General features: G+C 44.9%; 1 protein-coding gene and 1 pseudogene across 1 annotated transcript; one reads left to right on the top strand and one right to left on the bottom strand.

The window, feature by feature from the left end:
* Positions 1–180: 180 nt before the first annotated feature.
* Positions 181–11,223, top strand: LOC135539785 (PPARGC1 and ESRR induced regulator, muscle 1). Its single transcript, XM_064965909.1, has 4 exons — positions 181–275; positions 3,672–7,329; positions 8,175–8,291; positions 8,614–11,223. Exons 2-4 carry the CDS (start codon positions 3,672–3,674, stop codon positions 8,721–8,723), a joined length of 3,885 nt encoding a protein of 1,294 aa, XP_064821981.1. The 5' UTR covers positions 181–275; the 3' UTR covers positions 8,724–11,223.
* An 844-nt stretch (positions 11,224–12,067) lies between these two features.
* Positions 12,068–24,550, bottom strand: LOC135539786 (arginine-glutamic acid dipeptide repeats protein-like; annotated as a pseudogene).
* Positions 24,551–24,678: the final 128 nt, after the last annotated feature.

Genomic DNA, 24,678 nt, shown 5'->3' with positions numbered 1-24,678 from the left:
CACTGAAATGTAACACCTCTGGGAGGGAGAGAAAGAATGGGAGAGGGTGTGTGTGTGGGGGGGGTGAGAAGGGCGTCCGGACCCGAGCAGAGCCCTACATGTGACCAGGAGACAGACACACCGCTACAGGTCTATTTATAATGTGGTGAATGGCTAGGCCCCACTCTGACTCTGCTCCACCACAGGCAAGGACAGGCGGACGCAGGAGGACAAACACACAGCATGTCACTGCTGCAGGAAAAGCTGAACCTGGAGACTTTATACTCATCCCACAGGTAGGAGGCCATTCTTGCTGAACAGACATTAAACATATCAGCATGGAATACCTACATCACACATACTGTAGCCTACAATACAGTTCCCATCCTTCTTACTGAATGCTACTTATGGACCCGTGTTGTGCTTATGACAAAAGTTACCTCTAGCCTACAAGGCCTCAGTGTCCTTTGCACATTTTTTGCACATTTCTGACTTAGTTTCATTATAAAAAGCTGTCTATCAAACCAGAACAAAGCCTCAACAGCATACATTGAATGGTATCTGAACTCGTTGACTTTGAAGAGTTGGACGGGTTAAAGCTCTTTCCATGAAGTGGATTTTAATGCATATGAATCTTATCTTTATGTATGTGAAAACAAAAGATACGCTAACTCGAATGTATTTATTTTGGACCACATTAGGATTTATATGGGTAGGGACTGTATGCCAAAGTTTATGCAGAGTGAAGAGGCGAGTTACACTATGTCTGACATAGATTGCACACGCTAATAGAATTTTAACCTTGAGATGTTTCCAGTATGCATAGTATGTTGTGATATTGTAGGTGGAAGGTTACAGTAGTGTCGTTGCCCAACTCTGATCACATGACCATTTTTCCAGGAGTAGGGCCATGATGTATTTTTGGGGGTCTGTTATGGAACTGCAACTGCCATGTTTCTGTGACGGATACTAGCCCATAACATTTTTACATGAACTCATCTACCGGGTGTAGATTTCGACAAGGTACTGCTTGAACTAGAGTCCGCTTTCATATAGCAAGAGGGGAGGGCAGTGAGTTCATCACAACAACACCCCAAGACAAATCAAAACATTAGTTCTAAGTCTGAAATGGCACGAGGGCACTGTTTACAATCATCATTTTCTAAATATTCTGTACGTACGGCATTGTGCTTGATTTACGGAAAACAACATAAAACATGTAGAAAATAACACTTCTAGCAGAAAAAAAAACTATTTTAAAAAGTTATATTTTATCGTTTCCTTAAAAGTATTCATTTCATCTTCAGATTAATATCTGTAAATATAATTAGTAAAAGATGCATAAACAATATGTGTCATACAGCATGTGCCTTAGGTTACTTTCAGTTTGTTTTGCCTACTTCTCCACCCCAAGTGAGAATACAGTGCATTCGGAAACTATTCAGACCCCTTCACTTTTTCCACATTTTGTTACGTTACAGCCTTATTCTAAAATTGATTAAAACATTTTTTTCCCCTCATCAATTTACACACAATACCCCATAATCACAAAGCAAAAGCAGCTTACATACAGTGAAGGAAAAACGAAGATCTGCAAAGAGGAGTGGGACAAAATCCCTCCTGAGATGTGTGCAAACCTGGTGGCAAACTACGATAAACGTCTGACCTCTGTGATTGCCAATAAGGGTTTTGCCACCAAGTACTAAGTCATGTTTTGCAGAGGGGTCCAATACTTATTTCCCTCATTAAAATGCAAATCAATTTATAACATTTTTGACATGCGTTTTTCTGGATTTTTGTTGTTGTTATTCTGTCTCTCACTGTTCAAATAAACCTACCATTAAAATTATAGACAGATCATTTCTTTGTCAGTGGGCAAATGAACAAAATCAGCAGGGGATCAAATACTTTTTTCCCTCACTGTAAGTATTCAGACCCTTTACTCAGTACTTTGTTGAAGCACCTTTGGCAGGAATTACAGCCTCGAGTCTTCTTGGGTATGACACTACAAGCTTGGCACACATGTACTTGGGGAGTTCCTCCCATTCTTCTCAGCAGATCCACTCAAGAACTGTCAGGTTGGATGGGGAGCGTCGCTGCACAGACATTTTCAGGTCTCTCCAGAGATGTTTGATCGGGTTCATGTCCGGACTCTGGCTGGGCCACTCAACGACATTCAGAGACTTGTCCCGAAGCCACTCCTGCTTTGTCTTAGCTGTATGCTTAGGGTCGTTGTCCTGTTGGAAGGTGAACCTTCACCCCAGTCTGAGGTCCTGAGCGCTCTGGAGCAGGTTTCATCAAGTATTTCTCCGTACTTTGCTCCGTTCATCTTTCCCTCGATCCTGACTAGTCTCCCAGTCCCTGCCACTGAAAAACGTCCCCGCAGCATGTTGCTGCCATCACCATACTTCACTGTAGGGATGGTGCCAGGTTTCCTCCAGACAAGACGCTTGGTATTCAGGTCAAAGTGTTCAATATTTGTTTCATCAGATCAGAGAATCTTGTTCATCATGGTCTGAGTTTCCTTTAGGTGCCTATTGGCAAATTCCAAGCAGGCTGTCATGTGTGGCTTCCGAGTGGCTTCCGTCTGATTAGTGGAGTGCTGCAGAGATGGTTATCCTTCTGGAAGGTTCTCCTATCTCCACAGAGGAACTGGAGCTCTGTCAGAGTGACCATCGGGTACTTGGTCACCTCCATGACGAAGGCCCTTCTCTCCCAATTTATCATTTGACCAGGCAGCCAGCTCTAGGAAGAGTCTTAGTGGTTCCAAACTTCTTCCATTTAAGAATGATGGAGGCCACTGTGTTCTTGGGGACCTTCAATGCTGCAGACATTTTTTGGTACCCTTCCCTAGATCTGTGCCTCGACACACTCCTGTCTCAGAACTCTACGGACAATTCCATGGCTTGGTTTTTGCTCTGACATCACATGCACTGTAAACTGTGGGACCTTATATAGACAGGTGTGTGCCTTTCCAAATCATGTTCAGTTGGACACAGTTGGACTCCAATGAAGTTGAAGAAATATCTCAAGGATGATCAAGGATGATCAATGGAAACAGGATGCACGTTAGCTCAATTTCGAGTCTCATAGCAAAGGGTCTGAATACTTATGTAAATAAGGTATTTGTTTTTAATTTTTAATAAGTGTGACGTTCACTGTCTTCAAACTCCCTGTCATGAGCCAAGGCGCAGCGTGTATGTAATTCCACATCTTTTAATAAAGTGAAACTTTCACAAAAAAACAGGTAAACAGAAACCGAACGTGACGCAACCGTGGCACGCACAATGTACAAACCCTGAAAATAAATAATTACCCACAACAAAGGCTGCCTAAGTGTGATTCCCAATCAGAGACAACAATAGACAGCTGCCTCTGATTGGGAACCACACTCGTCCAAAAACAAAGAAATAGAAAACATAGAATGCCCACTCAAATCACACCCTGACCTAACCAAATAGAGAAATAAAACATCTCTCTAAGGTCAGGGCGTGACAATAAGTTTGCAAACATTTCTAAAAACCTGTTTCCACTTTGTCATTATGGGGTACTGTGTGTAGACTGTAACGCAACAAAGTGTGGAAAAGGACAACGGGTCTGAATACTTTCGAAATGCACTGTATGTAAAGGATTTTATAACCTTTCAACTTTGACATTTTAACTAACGCCCTTAAATGTTGTGTTATTTACAGATGCAGGAGCCTGTGATGGTTGCCATGGACGACTTAGACCACAGTGTGCACATAGCCGAGCGGGACTGGGACAGCTTCGATAAGGAGAGTGAGGAATGCTCCCTGCCACAGCCCAAGCTCGCAGGCTCAGACGACTTGGGCCTCAGTGATGAGGAACCAGAGGATTCTGTGTGTCCAGTGTTTTGGGCCTTAGGCAATGTCCAAGATGACCCCCGGCAGCAGAATGCAGCTCCAAACACTGCCATCCCATCTGAGCCCAGTGTTAAGGAAGAGGCTACCCTCAGAGAGGATTTCATCTGTACAGACCTGCCTGTAAAGATTTGTGAGAGTGGCTCTGAAGAAACACAACTAAATGATCCATTGAGCTTAACTGAGGAAAAGGGTGGAGCTCTCTTGGACAGGGTCTTTGACAACTCCCCCCATGCACAGAAAGAATCAGATTCTGGCTACTATGGAGAAAACAGAGAATCTGGGTACTCTGAAGAAAACAGCCTCACCAAAGAGTTGGTAAAAGACACCCCAGGAGAGACTGCTGAGCAGAACACAGAAGAGACCTCTAGGAACCAGGACATAACAACAAATCTGGGTTCAGTTCCAGAATCTTCTCGCAACAAGTGCATAGTTAACAGCGACCCCTCTGGAGCCTGTGATGTCTCAGATATCAAAGGATTCGACGGAGAGCTGCCAAGCGAAGGTGGCACTGGTACATTACATGACATCTTAACACCCCTCTCCCTACAGCCTGTTCCACTGCCACACCAAGACCTGTATCCAGGCCAAAATATCAGCCAGGAGCAGCTGTTGTGCCACACAGAAACAGCTATATTATGCGAGAGACATGCCATTGTGGCACCAAGGGAAGAAAAAGAGCGCTGGTTTGTGACCGTGAACGAAAGTCAAGCGCATCACAGAGTGCATGCTGCCACCGCGGTGAAAAAAAAAAGAAGAAAAAAAAAAACTTGTAGGAATTCAGTCCCAAGGGGCCACCACACCTCAGAGGGGCCAGACACTCCCCCTGAGAGTGAGTCAGAGATAGATATAGACGGAATGGAGGAATCTAACAGACAGGAGACCATGAATGAGTTTAGTACCCAGTCATGCAATAAATCAAAACCACTGCCAGACACACACACATTGCCAAATAATTATCATAGAGAAGTCTATATAGAGTTTCCCAAAATAAATGTAAGCTATTCGGAGTTACCCCCTCTCTTTTCAGAGTTAAGCTCTTCATCATCATTCAGTGAAGACGTGAATATTTCTACAGAGTCACCCCTTCAGAGGGATGACTCCACCGAGGCGCTCGACCCAGAGTCGTCTATAGAAGAAAACAAACAGGAAAATTACAGCTCAGCCGTTGGCTTAAAAAGGTCAGTAGACCATCCATTATCCAAACTACAACACCTATTATTTGCACTTCACCGCTCTGAGTCTGTGTACTCGAATGAGGAAGGGGAATTATTTTACACCACCAGCACCAGCTATGATTCTGAAGAGGAGTATGTCTCAGCCACAGAAATGGAGGATACTAACATACCTTCCAGTGAGATAGATTCCACTCTCTCCGCCTCTCTTCCTCTACAAACCCCTACTGCTAATTCACAGCCACTAATTCAGGAAGACTGTCTAAATTGCCCCTTGTTGTCACAACGTGAAGGTTATGAAAACACAGCTGACCAGGCTTACATTGAGTCTGTCAGAACATGTCCCTCCACTGGTCACAGTAACAGTAACCCTATAATGTCAGAGGAAAGCTCAGTGCCGGCTGATTCAAAGCACAGCCCTGACTCCCACATGACTAATGAGACACCAGCACACAGAGCTGGTGAGCCACTTACAGTCTGGGAACATTTACCACAGACGAACACTTCAGAAGATCAACTGCCTCTTCCTCTTCCCGAAGTAACAGTGACACCAACAGAAAACCCTGAAACATCGTATAATGCATCAGACCCTACTCGCCCAGTGTATGCCATCTCTGCTTTTTGGGATGAAATGGAAAAATTGACGATTAAAGACATCTTGCACCTCAGGGTATGCAGAAGCCCATCTCCCCCGAAGGAGACCCTCCATCCTCAGGAATCTGACAGTGCACGTGTTGATGTCACAGTCACAGACGCAGACATGCTGAACAGTTCCCTGACTGATATTGAGGAATACTATTCACAAGACAGCTCACTCATGGACACTTCCGATACCGCAGACTCTGACTATTTCACACACAACGATGACTCCCCCAAGCCAGACCGCTCGAGTTGCGAGTTCTCTACCTTCTCCGATTTTGACGAAGAGTACATGCCATTTTTCGGCACTAGCTCAATCCCCAGCCCTGAGCTTGGGAACTTCGAACGGAGAAGATCAGAGTCTCCCTGCTCAGGGGCCATCTCACAGGGAGAAACAGACTCCAGTACTGGCCTGGCCACTCCTGTTGACTGTGAGGAGCTTGAAACACTATCCTCCTCCTCTGAAGATAGCATCCCCAACAAAGACAGCATCTCCAACACCAGCCTCCTGCCAGAAGCTACATGCCTGAAAGGGATCAGGAAGAGCAGAAGCATGCTCAACATTGTGCAAGATCTGGAGGTAGCTCAAGTAGAGACGCAGCTGAAAGACATGTGCAATGTACAAGCAGCTCTGGAGGTCCACATGCAGCTGAAAGACGTGCACAATGTACAAGCTCTGGAGGCAGAGATGCAGCTAAAGGACGTGCCCATTGTACAAGGTCTGGATATAGAGATGAGGCCAAAAGACATGCTCAATGCCCAAGCTCTGGAGGTCGAGATGGAGCTAAAGGACATGCTCGGGGAAGCCGAAAAGAGCTTATTTCTCAACAGCTGTCAGGACTTAGACTTTGCGGAGAATCCTGTTCTTGCAGTGCTTGATAGAATCAGCCGATTGCCCTCCCCAATTCTACCCAGTACAGACATACTGGACGAGCGCTACAGAATCACCTTTCCAGAACTATACGAGTACCTGTTCACAGAGGATGTCCTCTCTGTCTACGACTCCCTTATGTCTACGTCAGTGGCTGAGTGCTGTTATGACTACTCTCTCTTTAAGTATGGAGCTGGAGTGTTCCCTCCCCTGGTCCAGCAGTCCCTGCATGGTGAAGGAGAACCAGTCCCCATCTTCTCCTGCTCTCGCTCGGCTGCACGAGACCTCAGGTCCCCCGAACTGGAAGATTTTCTCTTCCCACAACAAGACACATATCTCGAATCCGAGGAGGACGACTGCTCCCCTATCCGAGTGGTGACTCGCTCAGACATCCAGGCCAAAGAGGCTGTGTCCTTCTCCTCGTCCGCTTCTGCAGCCCCAGATGGTTACCCACAAAACACCCACTTCTACAGCCAGAGAGGCTGGACAGGGAACTGGAAGAGCCTGCTCTCCCTGAGGAGGATCCGCTTCCCAGGAATGGGCAGCACTAGCAGTAGCTGGTGCTGGAGGTCTGGTGCCTGGATGTCTCCAGCTGTGGGTCAGGCTCAGAGGGCTTTGCCCCCTCCCATTACACCACGCAGCCAAGCTGATACAATTGTCAATGACGCAACCAGGATCTCCCCTCCTCCACCTGAGGTCATTCAACTCGGACACCAGATCTTCAGACAGCTTTCAGAGAAGCAGAGACGATTCAAAAGCCTACAGACAACCGTCTCAGTGTCAAGTAAGTAGTAGTGGTCCTGTGTGGCTCAGTCGGTAGAGCATGGCGCTTGCAACGCCAAGTGTCGTGGGTTCGATTCCCGCTGGGGCCACCCATATGTAAAAGTAGTGGCCCCAGCCGACTTGTAAGTCGCTTTGGACAAAAGCGTCTACTAAATGGGATATATTATTATTATATTATAAGTATTATCTAGTGATGTGAGATGGTTGATCCTTGACCTATACAATCACACATTGTGTACATACATACTCTTATACTTATACACATACAGGTAACTGCCAAAATAATGGAAACACTTGAGTAATTGAGGAATTCAAAATATATTGAAAGCAGGGGCTTCCACACAGGTGCGGTTATGAGTTAATTAAGCAAGTAACATCCCATCATGCTTAGGGTCATGTATAAAAATCCTGGATAGGCCATTAATTTGCATACCATGGCTATGCCCCCATAGGATAACTATGCCCCCATTTATTGGGCACGAGTGGTCACTGAATGGTTTGATGAGCATGAAACGATGTAAACCACATGCCATGGCCTTCTCAGTCACCAGATGTCAACCAAATTGAACACTTATGGGAGATTCTGGAGCGGTGCCCGAGACCTCGTTTTCTACCACCATCAACCACACAACACATTTCCCGTGGGGTCCCAGACACTTGTAGGATCTATGCCATCTATGCTGTTCTGGTTCGTGGTGGCCCAACGTCCTATTAAGACACTATGTTGATGTTTCTTTTATTATGGCAGTTAAATGTACATTATACATAATACTTAATACGTTTTATGTATTAAGGTCATGTATTTTCATTGACCCATCTCAGTTACATGTGTTTTCCCTCCTGTAGAGAAAGATGGCATCCTCTTCTCACTGAAGCAGTCTGACATGTGTCTGGTCTGTATTGCCTTTGCCTCCTGGGTACTGAGGTCAGCAGATCCAATGGCTGCAGATACATGGAAAGCAGGTAAATCCATAGAACCTCTTACTATTGATAAAAAGCACTGTCATCAATTATCATTGGTTTTTATATCAATGTTTTATTGTATTTATTCTATACATTTCTTAGGTATTAAAACGGAATATAAATAAAGTCAATTACTCATGTCTAATTGTAGCCAGGATACCAGTCTGTTTCTGCACTTGCCAACTCCTTGTGGAATTGCCATGCCAAACATTGGCCGGACAATGAGTGACCAAGGTAGCACAAACAGAGCTTGGACCGGATTGGTATAATTGCGAGACAGGTTGCAAATTATGTAAACAAATCTCTCTGAACAATTGTTCAGCTCTGCTGGCAAATGTGAGTGCCATATCTGCCATCCAGTACCTTCGGCGCTACGTGGTGAAGAGAAGGGAAGCTGGAGATCTGAATGATTCAACTGAAGATAAGGCATGATATATAGCTATTGCTTCTAGAGAACCCTTTCCAGACATTTTAACTTGGGTACATAGGAGTGTCATAAGAGTTTCATACAACGTATAAACACGAACAACCGTTTACAGTTGAAGTCGGAAGTTTACATACACCTTAGCCAAATACATTTAAACTCAGTTTTTCACAATTTCTGACATTTAATCCTAGTAAAAATTCCCTGTTTTAGGTTAGGATCACCACTTTATTATAAGAATGTGAAATGTCAGAATAATAGTAGAGAATTATTTAATTCAGCTTTTATTTCTTTCATCACATTCCCAGTTGGTCAGAAGTTTACATACACTCAATTAGTATTTGATAGCATTGCCTTTAAATTGCTTAACTTGGGTCAAACTTTTCAGGTAGCCTTCCACAAGCTTCCCACAATAAGTTGGGTGAATTTTGGCCCATTCCTCCTTACAGAGCTGGTGTAACTGAGTCAAGTATGTAGGCCTCCTTGCTCACACACGCTTTTTCAGTTCTGCCAACACATTTTCTATAGGATTGAGGTCATGGCTTTGTGATGGCCACTCCAATATCTTGACTTGGTTGTCCTTAAGCCATTTTGCCACAACTTTGGAAGTAGGCTTGGTGTCATTGTCCGTTTGAAAGAACCATTTGCGACCAAGCTTTAACTTCCTGACTGACGTCTTGAGCTGTTGCTTCAATATATCCATATAATGTTCCTCCCAATGATGCCATCTATTTTGTGAAGTGCACCAGTCCCTCCTGCAGCAAAGCACACCACAACATGATGCTGCCACCCCTGTGCTTCACTGTTGGGATGGTATTCTTCGGCTTGCAAGCCTCCCCCTGTTTCCTCCAAACATAACGATGGTCATTATGGCCAAACAGTTCTATTTTTGTTTCATCAGACCAGAGGACATTTCTCCAAAAAATACAATCTTTGTCCCCATGTGCAATTGCAAACCGTAGTCTGGCTTTTTTATGGCGGTTTGGAGCAGTGGCTTCTTCCTTGCTGAGCGGCCTTTCGATATAAGACTAGTTTTACTGTAGATATAGATACTTTGTCCTGTTTTCTCCAGTATCTTCACAAAGTCCTTTGCTGTCGTTCTGGGATTGATTTGCACCACAGTACGTTCAACTCTGGGAGACAGAACGCATCTCCTTCCTGAGCCTTATGACAGCTGCGTGGTCCCATGGTGTTTATACTTGCGTACTATTGTACAGATGAACGTGGTACCTTTAGGAGTTTGGAAATTGCTCCCAAGGATGAACCAGACTTGTGGAGGTCTACACTTTGTTTTCTGAGGTCTTGGCTGATTTCTTTTGATTTCCCCATGATGTCAAGCAAAGAGGCACTGAGTTTGAAGGTAGGCATTTAAATACATCCACAGGTACACCTCCAATTGACTCAAATGATGTCAATTAGCCTATCAGAATCTTCTAAAGCCATGACATCATTTTCTGGATTTTTCCAAGCTGTTTGAAGGCACAGTCAATTTACTGTATGTAAACTTCTGACCCACTGGATGTGATACAGTGATTTATAAGTGAAATAATCTGTGTGTAAACAATTTTTGGAAAAATCTATGTCATGCACAAAGTAGATATCCTTACCGACTTGTCAAAACTATAGTTTGTTAACAAGAAATGTGTAGAGTGGTTGAAAAATGAGTTTTAATGACTCCAACCCAAGTGTATGTTAACTTCGGACTTCAACTGTATATCTCAATCACAGTAGTAATTGCCATAGCATTACATCATTTTTACTGGCAGGACAGTAGAAGTAAAGTTAATAAGCATTCTAATCCAGATAGAGGCAGTTTTCCGGATACAGATTAAATCTAGTCCGGGACAACAAAAAAAGCAGGAGAATCTCCATCGAAAGTGCTTTTTAGTCTGGTACTGGGTTTAATCTGTGTCTGGGACACAGGCCACTAATGTTTTACTCAACAGGAAGCTTGAGCTGGTAAATGATATTAGATTTTGACAGTGAGACATTACCTAAATTGCGATGTTCAGTATGCAAATATTTTTCAGACAGGATTAAACACACCTAAATAGCAGGGATAAAAATGTTCTGGGTGAACGGAGGTTAATGTGGACCATAGAGACTAATAGAGACTGTGCAGTATGTCAATGTAACTTTACAGTAACATGGTAAGCATGACTATGTGGTGCCTTCATGTAATAAAACAGAGTATTCATTCGGGTCTTGTAAAAAGCATTTGTTGGGTATTAAGTCAGTCAGCATGGTCAGTTCCTACATTTTATCAAGAGAATTTGAAAGCTAACCACAGTGCCTATTTTTGACATGTGCAAAGCTAAATGCAATTCGTATGTAGAAAGTCTATGTGGAGAAAATGGATTTGTCAAGAGTAAGTCAAAGATGTCAGTCAGCCTGGTAGGTTTGTGTTAATGCTCGGAGAGGCTACAGCCTACTGTATATGTCTTTGCTTTGTCATGCATGCAAACGGGAGAAACGTGCTAAATATTCTGTGCTTGCAGAAAGGGAGATGTGCAACATTTCATGTGAATGTACATGGTCAACGTACGTATAGTTTATTGTACATGGTCAACGTACGTATAGTGTATTATACATGTCATGACAAAATATCCTTCCAAAGCGTTACGTTGAGGGAAGAAAAATAATTGGAGGGAGTTTTAAGTATGTCTAAATGAAAGTGATACAATATGATAACGCGTGGTTGGTTGCTATGTAATAAATTATCTCAATGATGGTCAGTCCAAACAAATCATTCAGTTGCAAATTACCATCTCAGATATCAATTACATTTCCACCAAGGGCTCTGTTGAGTACACAACATATTATATCACATTGTGCATCAATTAAATGTAACTGAATGTACTTCAGCATGATTCTGCATGTTTATAAAATGCCAATATTAACATGGTCTATGCAAGGCTCCGATTTGTTTTCTCGGCAGTGGAAAGGCCAAATGGTATCTGCAATATTTGAGATATTTGAAATGAATATCAAACACTAGCACTTTTCACCTTAGAAAAGTTGAATGAACCTCTATGATAATATGGTAATGTGTGTGTGTAAGTTGATGGAATAACTTCAAGAAGCTATTTGTCATTGTTTAGCAATTAAATGTACCACTATGCATCTCTTCCTCTCAGTCTCCACTTCATTTCCATATAATTGCACAAGTCTGGATGTAGGGTCTACATTACTATACACTAAGTGTGTTTGGACTTGAAATGGCCACAGTGTACAGTGATCCCACTGAAACAGCACAGCTTCAATGAGGAAGGGTGAGGATTGCCCCCTATTGGCCAAATGCTGTTACCAGAACAATTCCCCCCCCAAAAGGTCTATCCTAAGCAACCAATACATACAGTAGATATACTTTGAACAAATGTTATCATGTTATTGCAGAATTATTTATTCAAATAAATATGCAATGCATACATTTTTGTTTTTCCATATTATTATTATTTCACATAAATATTAAAACAGGATTTGTCCATGGTAGGGATGCCAAGGTTATAATGCTTTTTCTGTTTCATCAAACCAACACAATATTACTTTCCTGATCCACTGTTCTAAACACTGTTTTCTGTCAGGGGTGACAATAGTGATACTCCAATTTATAATTTTCTGTGCTAACCCACTTTACTTTATAACACTATATATACTGTGTGTATATCTAAATAATTTAACTTTATTGTGCCAGCTTGCAAGTCAAGAATTCACACCTCATATTAATAATAATCATAGTTATTAATATAGAATATTGAACATATATTATTTACAATCTCAAAAATGTACTGTGTGTGTCAGAGCTTAGGTTAAATTGTGAAAACTTATCTTGAAATATATAAAACTTTAGGGTTTAGACAAATATTTAGCAGATATAGAATAAAATTAATCTACTATGCTTTTTAGTTGTCTAAACACAAATGAACAACGCTACTCTAAGTTCTGATGAAAATCGAAAGGGAAACAGTCATGCAAGGTTATTACAGTCAATCATCCAAACATCTAATATTAAATGTCATTCTGTACAAGGAGATCATTCAGATTGTTTAGAAATTAAAATGATAGTTCACCCCCCCAAATCAAAGTTTGTCAGATGTTTTCATAACTCCAAAAAAGGTGAGCCATATTCAGCACTCGCTATATATATTGCATTAGGAGAACTCTAGAAACAACAAAATCCATATGGAGTGGTAGACAACAAATGGTATGGAATAGAGACTACACTAATCTTCAATTTCTATAACCAGACCATTATTGAAATATGAAAAAGTCTCACAAAAACTTGGATGATTTGGGGGTAAACTATCCCTTTAAGTGCTGAGCAAGAAACAAGCATACAGATCCAAAGATAGTTCATTCTCAATTACATTTAGACTTATAGAAAAGGATACACTAAGATTAGTTGTCGCATAATGTCAAAAGTACACAGCATTGCTATCTCTATGTATTTCCATGGTGACTCACACCATCAGGTGTCTCACGATGGCTTGTCACCTTCTTTCTTCAGGCGGCTGCGGAGGAAAACAACAACACAATATTAATGTCAGTGCAAAAGCTCATCAATAAACCAAGATCCTAATTTCGTCGAGGGATTGAAGACTTCTCAATAAATGCATAAATGAAAGCGCTGTGGTTCAGCTAAACTGTTGTTGTTGGTTGTTTTTCGAGGTGGTAATCACCTCACCTGTAGTAATCCTCCTGTCCGGGCAGAGGCCCCCCATGTTGTAGGTGGTGGTGTCCATGCAGCCACTGCTGCTCCATGGCCAGCCTCTGCAGCTCTGCTGACTGGGCGTGCATGGCCTGGAGCTGGTGGGCTGCAGACATCTGTGGGATGGGGCCCTGAAGCTCACGGGGGTACCCTGCTCCTGCAACAGCGGCATAGGCTGTTTGGATGTTGATCAAGGGACACAAAACCTCAGAGTGAGTCTCAGTCAATTCACAATAACACAGAAATATAGACTAAATACAGTGAACTGAATGTGTGCGTTCCCATATAAAACAGTGAAGGTTGAGGTTCCTCACCAAACAGTGGGTGTCGCAGCATGTCATGGTCGTGGGGCAGGTCGTTGAGCAGAGGGTTGGGGATGGGGCCTCCGGGGAAGGGGAAGCGGGCCAGGCGGGGCCCTGTAGCCAGGGGATCCAGAGGGTGGGGGCCATTACCTGGGTGACAGTAACACACATCATCTAATGAAGCAGGAGAACAAACAGTATATCAATTAACACATATCACACACACATCAGTTAACATAGGGCAGGGGGGTGAACAATACACGCATACCAACTGATAACTACACTGTTAGACAGATACAGTAATAGTGAGGAGAAGCATCCTCTCTCAACAATAAATAAGACTACCAAACAACATTAAATAAGAATGTTTATTTTATTTTAATGAAGATAGCTACATTGTAGCAGAGATTGGTCCTTAAGCTTCACTCACCATAGATGTGGAACAACTATTACCACTTAATTATTTTTTATATTTTTTATTTAAATCGGATTTGATTGTATTAGAAGACAGAACTGAAACAATAATCAATTTGTGAATATGCAGCACACATATGTACACACATATCCTGAAGATGAAACAAAAACAAAAAAAACATACAAGTGCCATTACCCTCACCTTGGTTGAGCGGGTCCTGCTGGTGCAGGTGCAGGTGTGAGTGGATGTGGGAGTGCTGGTGGTGATGCGGCGTCACGTTCAGCATCTGCAGCCTGGCGGCCGGGTCATTCGCCACAGACGCCATCCTCTCTGCGTGGAGCCTCTCGGCAGTCAGCCGCTCAGCGTAGCTCAGCTCCGGACGCATCTGGGGCCCGGCCAGGGCCAGCGCCTGTCTCTCCCTCTCCAGGTGGTTCTGCATGGCCGGGTGGAAGTGGCCAAAGGGGTGGTGGGGCGGCCCAGCGATGTGGGGCAGGGCCAGGGCTCCATGTCGGGCAAAGTGCTCCATGGGGTTGGCTGATGGATGCATGGTCTCCATTTCCGGGGGTTTGACCTCAAAGCCGGGCTTCATCCTCTCGCGGAGCTCCCTCTCTCGGAGGTTACGGAGCTCCCTCTCTCGCATGCTGGGGTCGGCGGCGTACAGGCCGGGCATGTGGTAGGCCAGCAGTGGGTCCCCGGGGGACAGGGACACGAAGAAGGGGTGGTTGCGGTTGGTGGGGGACATGACGTGAGGTCGGGCGTACTCACTAAGGGTGCGCAGGGCCGGGGTGTCGGGGCCGATGTAAGGGGGGACGGCCGCCACGCTGGTGGGGGGCTGCTCGAAGGAGGAACGCATGTGGACCTGGCCGATCATCTGGACATCACTCATACGGCTGTCGTGGGACGAGCTGGACGCTCTCTGGAAGAGGGAACATTAAGGTGGTTAAAATTTGCGAGAAAACAATGTATAGAGCCCTACAGACATCATTAACTGATTACATTGTTTTACTATGTAATAATATCATTGCTGAGATAGGAGATGGTAAGACATGTCAGTTTCAAAAAGGAAATGATAGGCTTTGCTCCTTCATGTACCTCAGTGCCAGAGCAGTGAGCACAATATGCTCTATCAAATCCCTTGGAAGAAGAAACACAGAAATCAGACAGGCAGAGGGCTGGGGGGAGGATCAGAAAACAGCAAGCATAGCGAGTTACAGCAGCGCGGCAGCAAGAGACACCAGCGCATGCATGCGCCTGACATCGAGGAAGCATGCGTAGAATTGGTCGACTTAAATAGACAGCATGTAAATAAGATTGCGAATCCAACTGGTGCAATATCCACTGATGCCACCACACTCGGGTTTCCCTTCTGAACGGGCCACAATTTATTAATGTGAAAGAAAACAAACAAGGAATAGAGCGAAGACCACAGCACATTACTCACAGCATTTTTCTCTTCCTGCCTCTCTCGTTCTCTCTCCCGCTCTCTCTCCCTGTCCTTCTCCCTCTCCCTCTCTCGGGCGTTGTGTTCAGCCTCTCTCTTGGATCTCTCCACAGCCTCCTCTCTCTTCTTGGCCAGCTTGGATGAGGCCAGAGGGGTGAAGAACAGGTCTGTTCTGGAACACGAGTTGTAGCCACGGTCCAGGTGTTTGATAAACCTGAAAAGAAAAACAATGAACGTGTATCAAAACAGCATATTTAGAAATCACACAACATTACGTTTGAGAATGTAACAAACTGAGATGAACAACATCTGTTACACATTGAGAAACACAACACCATAAGATGGGCAACAATATGGCCACAATTAAATCAGTAAAGGAGACCTATTCTATAAGACCATCATGAGCGATGTCATGCAGTAAGTACCGTGCTGATTGGCTGGCGTGGCTGGCGATGTCGACAACCGAAGGTTCTGGCGAGGGACTTCTAGGTGGAGGGGGCGGGCTCTCAGGCTCACACTCATCCAATGGCTCTTCTTTAATCTGGACATGTGACCCTCCCATGCCAATGGGGTTTCCGGGCGAGGGTCGCAGGGGCATGGAGGAGAAGGAGGGCTGGAGACCAGGGACTGGACCCATGGTAGAGGGAGCAGAGGGGACAGAGTGCAAGGCCGAGGGGCCAGAGGAGGGCAGGGTGGAGTGGGAGTGACTGCCTCTGCCCTGGAGGTTCTGCAGCTGAGTGAGCACGGGAGGTTGGGGTGGGAGTCCCTGCTGCATGGGTAGGGACTGGGGCATGAGCTGGAGGGGGGGTGGAGGGGCACCGGGAGGGTGCTGGTTGGGCAGGGAGTTGAGGGGCTTCAGTGCTGGCGGTGGGGGCAGGTTGGACGGCATCTGGGGGAAAGGGGGAGCAGAGGAGAGGTGCGTTGGCTGCTGCTTGTGCGATGGTGGGATGGGTGTGGTTGGGGGTGGTTTGATCTGGGGCCCAGAAGTAAGGGGGATTGCCTGGGAGAAAGGAGGTTCCCTGGGTATGTGAGGAGGGGGTCGCTGGGGGCGGAGGCCCTGGGTGGGAGCACCATGGAGGGGCAGGGTGGGAGGAAGAGAGACAGGTAGAGGAAGAGTACCCTGGAACACAGGAGATGGAGGATGAAGGGCCTGTCCCAGTGGTGGAGGGAGGGGTGATGGGCCAGAGATGGGGTGTGAGGAGGGGGGTGGGGGTTGGCTGTGTGTTGGGCCTGACTCATAGCCAGCAGACTGACCAGCCTGAGCAGGCTGGGGGGCCCTGGGGTGTGGGGTACCTGGGCCTGTACCTGGCCAGGCTCTGCAGAGGGAGAGGTGCCCCGCGGGGGCAGGAATGTGGTCGAGACTGCAGCCTGCACTGGAGGAACAGTCGGTGCGGTCTGTGTTACAGCCAGGGCAGGAGCAGCAGGGGCACTGATGGTCTCTGCTGCCGCCTGGTGGGCACCCTGGGGCTGCTGGACAGAGGAGTCGGAGTCACTCTCATTGCCCTCGTTGCCCTGGTGAGGGCTGGGGATGCTGGGGGAGGAGGAGCGGTTGTCCTGGTCGATGTCTTTGGTGTCGCTGCTGCCGTCGTCTTGGGCACTGCGGCTGTCTGAGCAGCTCTCCTCCTCCACCTCCCCCCCCTCTGCCTCAGCCTCTCCATCGCCCTCTGACCGGCACTCCACCTGTTCACCCTGAGAGGAATGACACACGGTTAGAATTGTGATGAGGGGAGTTAATGTTAATGTTACATGAAAAGAGGCAGTGGATAGTTCCAGGCACACCCAACAATGTAGCTCAGCGCAGGAAGATAAGACATTAACTGAAGAATAATGAGGAAACAAAAGCATTTCTGAGAGCTGGTTTTGTACATTTTTGCTTCTCACTGATCTTGAACCTGTTCGCGGTCATCGCCTCGCTACCGTCTTAGTCTCCGTCTCACCTGCTGTGTTTTCGTCCTTTTAGTTGCTGTTCTCTCAGGCTCCTCTGGGCCCTGGGCTGCACTCTCCCTGGAACGTTTAGTACTCTTTGGTAGGGGCACCTCTTCCTTGATCTTCTGTTGGATGGAAGGAATAGAATTTGGTTATTCAATTCAGTTCTACGGTGTACGTACAAACACAGTCAAAAGTCTTCGGACGAAGAAGAAGCTCTGGTCTGAATAGCAGATATACAACTAGACATTTGTTAAGATATGAAGTGTACTTTCAATTCACAAATGCGCCATTACAGTGAATACATATATCCCTAACTTAAAAAAGAAAAGATTAAAAAAAGAAAATGTACCTTGCCAGGCTTCTTTGTGGAGTCAGTCTTGTCTGAGCCGGAGCTTCTGGATGTGTTGGAGGTGGAGCTAGCTCCACTGGGTGCAGGAGACGGATGGCTACTGGACTGCTGGTCTTCACTGGTAGGGGAGCCTGTCCGCCTCTTGTGGCCACTTCTTAGTGAAGACAACTGGAGAGAGATACAACGGAGTAAGTACTGAAAGAGAGAATGATTGTAACAACAACAGACAAAGATCTGGACGGTACTGACTGAGACAAATTAGTGAGGGTGGCAAGGGAGGTATCCACTAGGGGCTAAGACGGGAGGCTCTCAGCCTTACCGGTGCTCTGCTGCGTCGCGTCCTCATGCCGTGCTTCCCGTTGCCCTCCTCTTCTTCTTTGACAGGTTTGAACATGAAGGGAGGGTCAGCAGGCTTGGGGCCGGGTGGCAGGCGGCCATGTTTGTTGTAGAAGGTCCGACAGGTGGTACACAAGAGGATGTTATCTCTGCCGCCGTGCTGCCAGTCCTTAGAGGCTGAAATTAAGGCCCAGTGCAGTCAAAAAAAGGGAATTTCCTGTGTGTGTGTCTGTATGTATGTATATACACTGCTCAAAAAAATAAAGGGAACACTTAAACAACACAATGTAACTCCAAGTCAATCACACTTCTGTGAAATCAAACTGTCCACTTAGGAAGCAACACTGATTGACAATACATTTCACATGCTGTTGTGCAAATGGAATAGACAACAGGTGGAAATTATAGGCAATTAGCAAGACACCCCCAATAAAGGAGTGGTTCTGCAGGTTGTGACCACAGACCACATCTCAGTTCCTATGCTTCCTGGCTGATGTTTTGGTCACTTTTGAATGCTGGCGGTGCTTTCACTCTAGTGGTAGCATGAGATGGAGTCTACAACCCACACAAGTGGCTCAGGTAGTGCAGCTCATCCAGGATGGCACATCAATGCGAGCTGTGGCAAGAAGGTTTGCTGTGTCTGTCAGCGTAGTGTCCAGAGCATGGATGCGCTACCAGGAGACAGGCCAGTACATCAGGAGACGTGGAGGAGGCTGTAGGAGGGCAAAAACCCAGCAGCAGGACCGCTACCTCCGCCATTATGCAAGGAGGAGCACTGACAGAGCCCTGCAAAATGACCTCCAGCAGGCCACAAATGTGCATGTGTCTGCTCAAACGGTCGGAAACAGACTCCATGAGGGTGGTATGAGGGCCCGACGTCCACAGGTGGGGGTTGTGCTTACAGCCCAACACCGTGCAGGACGTTTGGCATTTGCCAGAGAACACCAAGATTGGCAAATTCGCCACTGGCGCCCTGTGCTTTTCACAGATAAAAGCAGGTTCACACTGAGCACATGTGACAGACGTGACAGAGTCTGGAGACGCCGTGGAGAACGTTCTGCTGCCTGCAACATCCTCCAGCATGACCGGTTTGGCGGTGAGTCAGTCATGGTGTGGGGTGGCATTTCTTTGGGGGGGCCGCACAGCCCTCCATGTGCTCGCCAGAGGTAGCCTGACTGCCATTAGGTACCGAGATGAGATCCTCAGACCCCTTGTGAGACCATATGCTGGTGCGGTTGGCCCTGGGTTCCTCCTAATGCAAGACAATGCTAGACCTCATGTGGCTGGAGTGTGTAAGCAGTTCCTGCAAGAAGAAGGCATTGATGCTATGGACTGGCCCGCCCGTTCCCCAGACCTGAATCCAATTGAGCACATCTGGGACATCATGTCTCACTCCATCCACCAACCACTTATTCATTGCACCACAGACTGTCCAGGAGTTGGCGGATGCTTTAGTCCAGGTCTGGGAGGAGATGCCTCAGGAGACCATCCGCCACCTCATCAGGAGCATGCCCAGGCGTTGTAGGGAGGTCATACAGGCACGTGGAGGCCACACACACTACTGAGCCTCATTTTGACTTGTTTTAAGGAAATTACATCAAAGTTGGATCAGCCTGTAGTGTGGTTTTCCACTTTAATTTTGAGTGTGACTCCAAATTCAGACCTCCATGGGTTGATAAATTTGATTTCCATTGATAAATTTTGTGTCATTTTGTTGTCAGCACATTCAACTATGTAAAGAAAAAAGTATATAATAAGAATATTTCATTCATTCAGATCTAGGATGTGTTATTTTAGTGTTCCCTTTATTTTTTTGAGCAGTGTATATATATTTCCACACTATGAGGTTGGAATAATACTGTGAAATTGTGGAAATTATGATAATGCCTTTTCGTATACATTTTTGCCTGTTTTGGTGGGATGGAGTTTTAGCCTGCCTGGTGATACGATTTCATACTGAGATCAAAACAGCTGCATTGGACCTTTAAAAAATGTAATTTAATTTAATCAACGGTATTGATCCCGAAAGGAGAAATTGGATTTGGCAGCTACATAGTACACAGACACACAATGCATAAGAACCCATTGACCTGAGCACTGGTGGCTGGTGGAGCAAGTACGATACATGACATCAACGCAAGCTAATAGAATCAATGGGGGAATAACATTGTTGTGTTCTCTGAAGAGAAATGGAGAGAGTTCAGCTGTACTCACTGGTAGTAGCACAGTGTCCACAGGTGCCCTGCTCGCTGTCTTCACTGTCCAGATCGTCCTCACTGGCCGAACTCACGTCCACTGCAGGAGAGAGAAGAGATCAGATTAAAGACTACCCACTCCTATTCATTTCGATCTTATTGTGTTGTCTACAGTTACTGGACTAGAAGATAGACTAACGGCCTGCCATAAAATCAGCTAAATCTTAGGGGAATTGATCCTCCCCGGCACTCACATGATTGGGCCCGGGAGGGGGTATTCACAGTGGCAAGGGCAGCTCGAGTCTTGGCCTTGCGTGAGGATGGCTGTCTACGGTGCTGACGGTATGGCCGGGTGCCTGCAGCCTCGGGCGTTTTTTTCCAGTGGTAGTAGAATGTGATCAACTCACCCTGCCAACAACACAACACGCATTATTTTAAGGAGGGGCACAGATTGCAGATTCCAATGAAGTTACTGACTGCATCTCAAACAGTTAGGTCTGTTGATTGTGTGTATAGTTATGTCCAATTATATCTGTCCGTTATGTCTAGACAGACATGAGGCAGTATGATAGTAAAATATATTACACCCGGTGTTTTCATTTACCGTCTTCTTGTTGGGCAGCAGCTCTTTGCGAATCCTGAAGAAATGTTTACCGTACTGTCTCAAACCTTTGATAAACCGCTTCTGTTGATTGTAAAAAGATTGCCGTGGAAGCAAAACAAAGTCAACATAGTTCCCAAATATTTGTCTTGTGCAATATACCATGCAGTGTAAACGTGTTTCGTAATGTTGCACTGTTGTCTATGTTATACAATGGCCATAATTCATATTGAACATGCATAGCATTGTTGCTTGGAGTAACCCGATGCAACCACAGAGCAGCCCTAACAGCACATAGGGCCATATACTGTCTTGAAATTTGAGCGCTTAACTCAAATATCTGCGCTGGCATCAAGGACTGATTTATGCAAAAGCCTGAGCTGCAACGCTCATCTCAACTCTATATCGGGTCCATAGTGTCTAAAGTTAAACATTGTCTTTGCACCTGAAGTAAGCATGGTGCAAGCTGCCTTACCACATCATCTTCTGACCAACATTTCTCAATAAGTTTGGGCACGGGTTTCTTCACTAGGCGCTGCAGAGCTTTAGCCGCGTCATAGCGGCTGGCGTGTAACTGTAAAGGGAGACAAAGGAACACAGAGCTCCTGAGAAAGGTTACAGATCTTATTCGTAGCAATATATTGTTCACACAATTGTACACGGGATATTCTTTTCCCATTTTTTCTTCTCTACCATATTTTTCGGGAAAACCACAAATTACATTTAAAAAGAAAAAGGAGAAAAAATGAAGTAAAACAGGTGAAAATTAAATTATCTTATTGTTCCATTTCATATTCCCATTTAGATGCATCAAAGTTATCCTGCTGACCATGTTTAAAGCGTTGAGTGTGGTATCGTCACGAGAGGCCGCCAAACAACCATCCTCTGTGGATCCTCCATCACACATTCCTGCAAACGCTGCCATGCTCCTTCAATCAGGAAGAGGCAGGGAATATAAATAAATTAGGAGGGCTGTGCAGTCAGTCAGGATGACAAGAATGAAAAGCAATGTACACTACAGACCCCTACAGAAGTGTTTTTAAATGACATTATCTTTAACAATAATGACCTGACAGGCGAGCTCGAAGAACTCTGATAGGACAAGTCTTTGGACTAAATGACAACTAATACCAGCAGCAGTCACACTTTCTTGATATGCTCACCAATCTGAAACAATTATGTTCTTTCTGCACACAACTTCATGACCATAGTAATGCACATCCCTCTCACCACCAGTGTTATGCAACGCTGACAGACACCAAGGTTTTGAATGCATCCCACCAGTCTTTAAATCTGTCAGGAATCGTATATGCACCATTCATCACACAAGAGATACAGTATGAGTGTTGCCTGGTCCCAGACCCATTTGTGCTGTATAGCCAACAACAACAAGAGTTGGATATACAGCTAAAACAGATCTGGGACCAGGCTAAATTGAGTGCTGCTTAGTTGACACTAACCTGGCAGCTCTGAGGTACATGAGGAGGTCACAATCATTGACCCCTGGCATCCACACCAACTCTTCATTCTCTGTCTGGGTCTGCACACCAAGCACAGGGCGTGGTTGCAGCTCAGGGAGCTTGGCCTGCATACACACAAATAATACAGACAGGTACCATGTTAGTCTCACCGTCACAGACAGTTTATTACAATGATATGACTTTTGCACCATGTAATTCACAAATACGGGCAAATATATGACAGGTTATGACCGTGAGATAGTTTATGATGACACACTGTATGAATCAAGTAGTTCACAGATTTTGCAACAGAGATTGTCAAAGACTTAGCGGTACTGCTAAGGTCTTGTATGGGCAATACAGACTAGACAGAGTGACATCTTGCCTACAGGGGTTTGTTGGACTATTACCTGATGACTTGATCCCACTCTGATCTCCCCCTGTGTGCTGTTCAGGCTCCTGGAAATAGGGATAATTCAGTTATAACATAAGTTACATATAGCATTACATTGTTATATTATTACGTTATTGTAGATTTCATTACATTAACTAACCTTTATTGCATAATATTTGCAACTGATAATATGAACAGAAAGGAACCAAGATAAATATTTTTTGGACAATGCAATGCAAGAAACACAAGTCTTTTTATTTGTTGTTGCATCAAGTCAACTTGACACAATTCTATCAACTGTATTATTAATCAAGTAAACACTAAGGCCGGTAGGTAGCCCAGCAGCTGGCGCATTAGCTGGTTGCTGGTTTGAAGCCCGAGCCGGGCACTGGAAATAAAGGGCGGATTTGATCTGGCAACTGGAGAGCTGCTGGGTTCAGTTTAACAACAATCACCTATGGTTGGGCCCTTAACCCCACAACATGCTCTTCATCCAGGGGTGCTACACTGGAGCTTGATCCTGTGCTCTTCTCAACTGTGTGCAATCAAATTTCTGTTGTCTGGTGTAACATATGGATAATAAGGTTGTATTGGATTTTAATGTTTTTTGCTATTCAATTCATGTTCTGTTTGAAAACAGAAAGAGAACTAGGTCTACTGCTAGATACCTCCCTTTTAATGACATACTAATGCATGTGTTGTTTATATGCAACAGTGATTATGCATATTTAACACAAATCACAAGGCAAATATGCTATATGAGTAGTGGCAATATTTTAATCCTCAATCAGAATATTACCGTTTTAAAATTGCATTTCAATTGGGCAGCGTTTTCCTTTAATCCCGCCCATCCATCAGTACGAGCCAATCTGAGTGCGGGTATTACGTTCCCGCCTCCAAGCATTACATAAACGAGACTCGTCTCGAGGCCCTTGCAAACATATCAATCACACATTGACATCTTTTTACAAATTGTCAACAAGCATTTACTGCTTTCGAGCGTATAACGCATATTTTAGATTTTAAATAATCAACCTCATGTCGTCAACGCGTTTATTTACGTGGCACGACAAGTCTCGCAAAATGGAGTATTGATATAACCTAGCTACATACTATTTTCCAATGTGTAGCTAGCCACCCATCTTTACAGGGAGCAGAAAATCGACAGAAACCACAGCAACTGTCACAGTTGATTTGACACATAGCGGTATGACACTAAAGTCCAAAATTCACCAACGTAATGATATATTTTGTCCGTACGGTAGCTAGCTTGTTAGCTTTACATAGATTAGGCTAACAACTCCATCGCGACAATTGCAATTCCTAAGTATGCCATTTTTATGACAATGTAAACATTACAATACAAGATGTTCGCGTCCAAAAACATATACATTTAACGAGGCAACTCGAATACCTTCTCGGACTGAACAAGTCGTCCATGTCGGAGGCTTGTGTCGTTTTTATGTTGACACTGCCAGCGTAGTGGTCGATACAAACTATGCAATTCCTCTATTTCATAGCTACTACTCAAAATGGAGGCTACGAGGAGTCGATTTTATTCCTACCACTAAGCTGTGCAATGACCTCAGCCCCCACACGCAGCCTTCAAAGTTCCTTTCTCTGTAGACATAACTGAGCATGTGCCGCGGTCCCTAATACGATCATCCACTTGATGTCCACAGAGCCGTGCCCCTTTTAGAGCAACGACGCAAAAAAAAAAAAAATACTGAAGATCAAACGTATAAAATATAATTCAGAATTCCAGGAAGATTACAGAAAGCGATACAACTGATTAGGTTAAATGACAACGGTCCTTACCAAAAACAATTAGCT

This window comes from Oncorhynchus masou, chromosome 5, assembly GCF_036934945.1.
Source record: "Oncorhynchus masou masou isolate Uvic2021 chromosome 5, UVic_Omas_1.1, whole genome shotgun sequence".
In the NCBI taxonomy this organism is placed as follows: domain Eukaryota; kingdom Metazoa; phylum Chordata; class Actinopteri; order Salmoniformes; family Salmonidae; genus Oncorhynchus; species Oncorhynchus masou.
The sequence above is the reverse complement of the archived record's forward strand: the minus strand, read 5'-3'. Positions and strand labels throughout refer to the sequence as shown.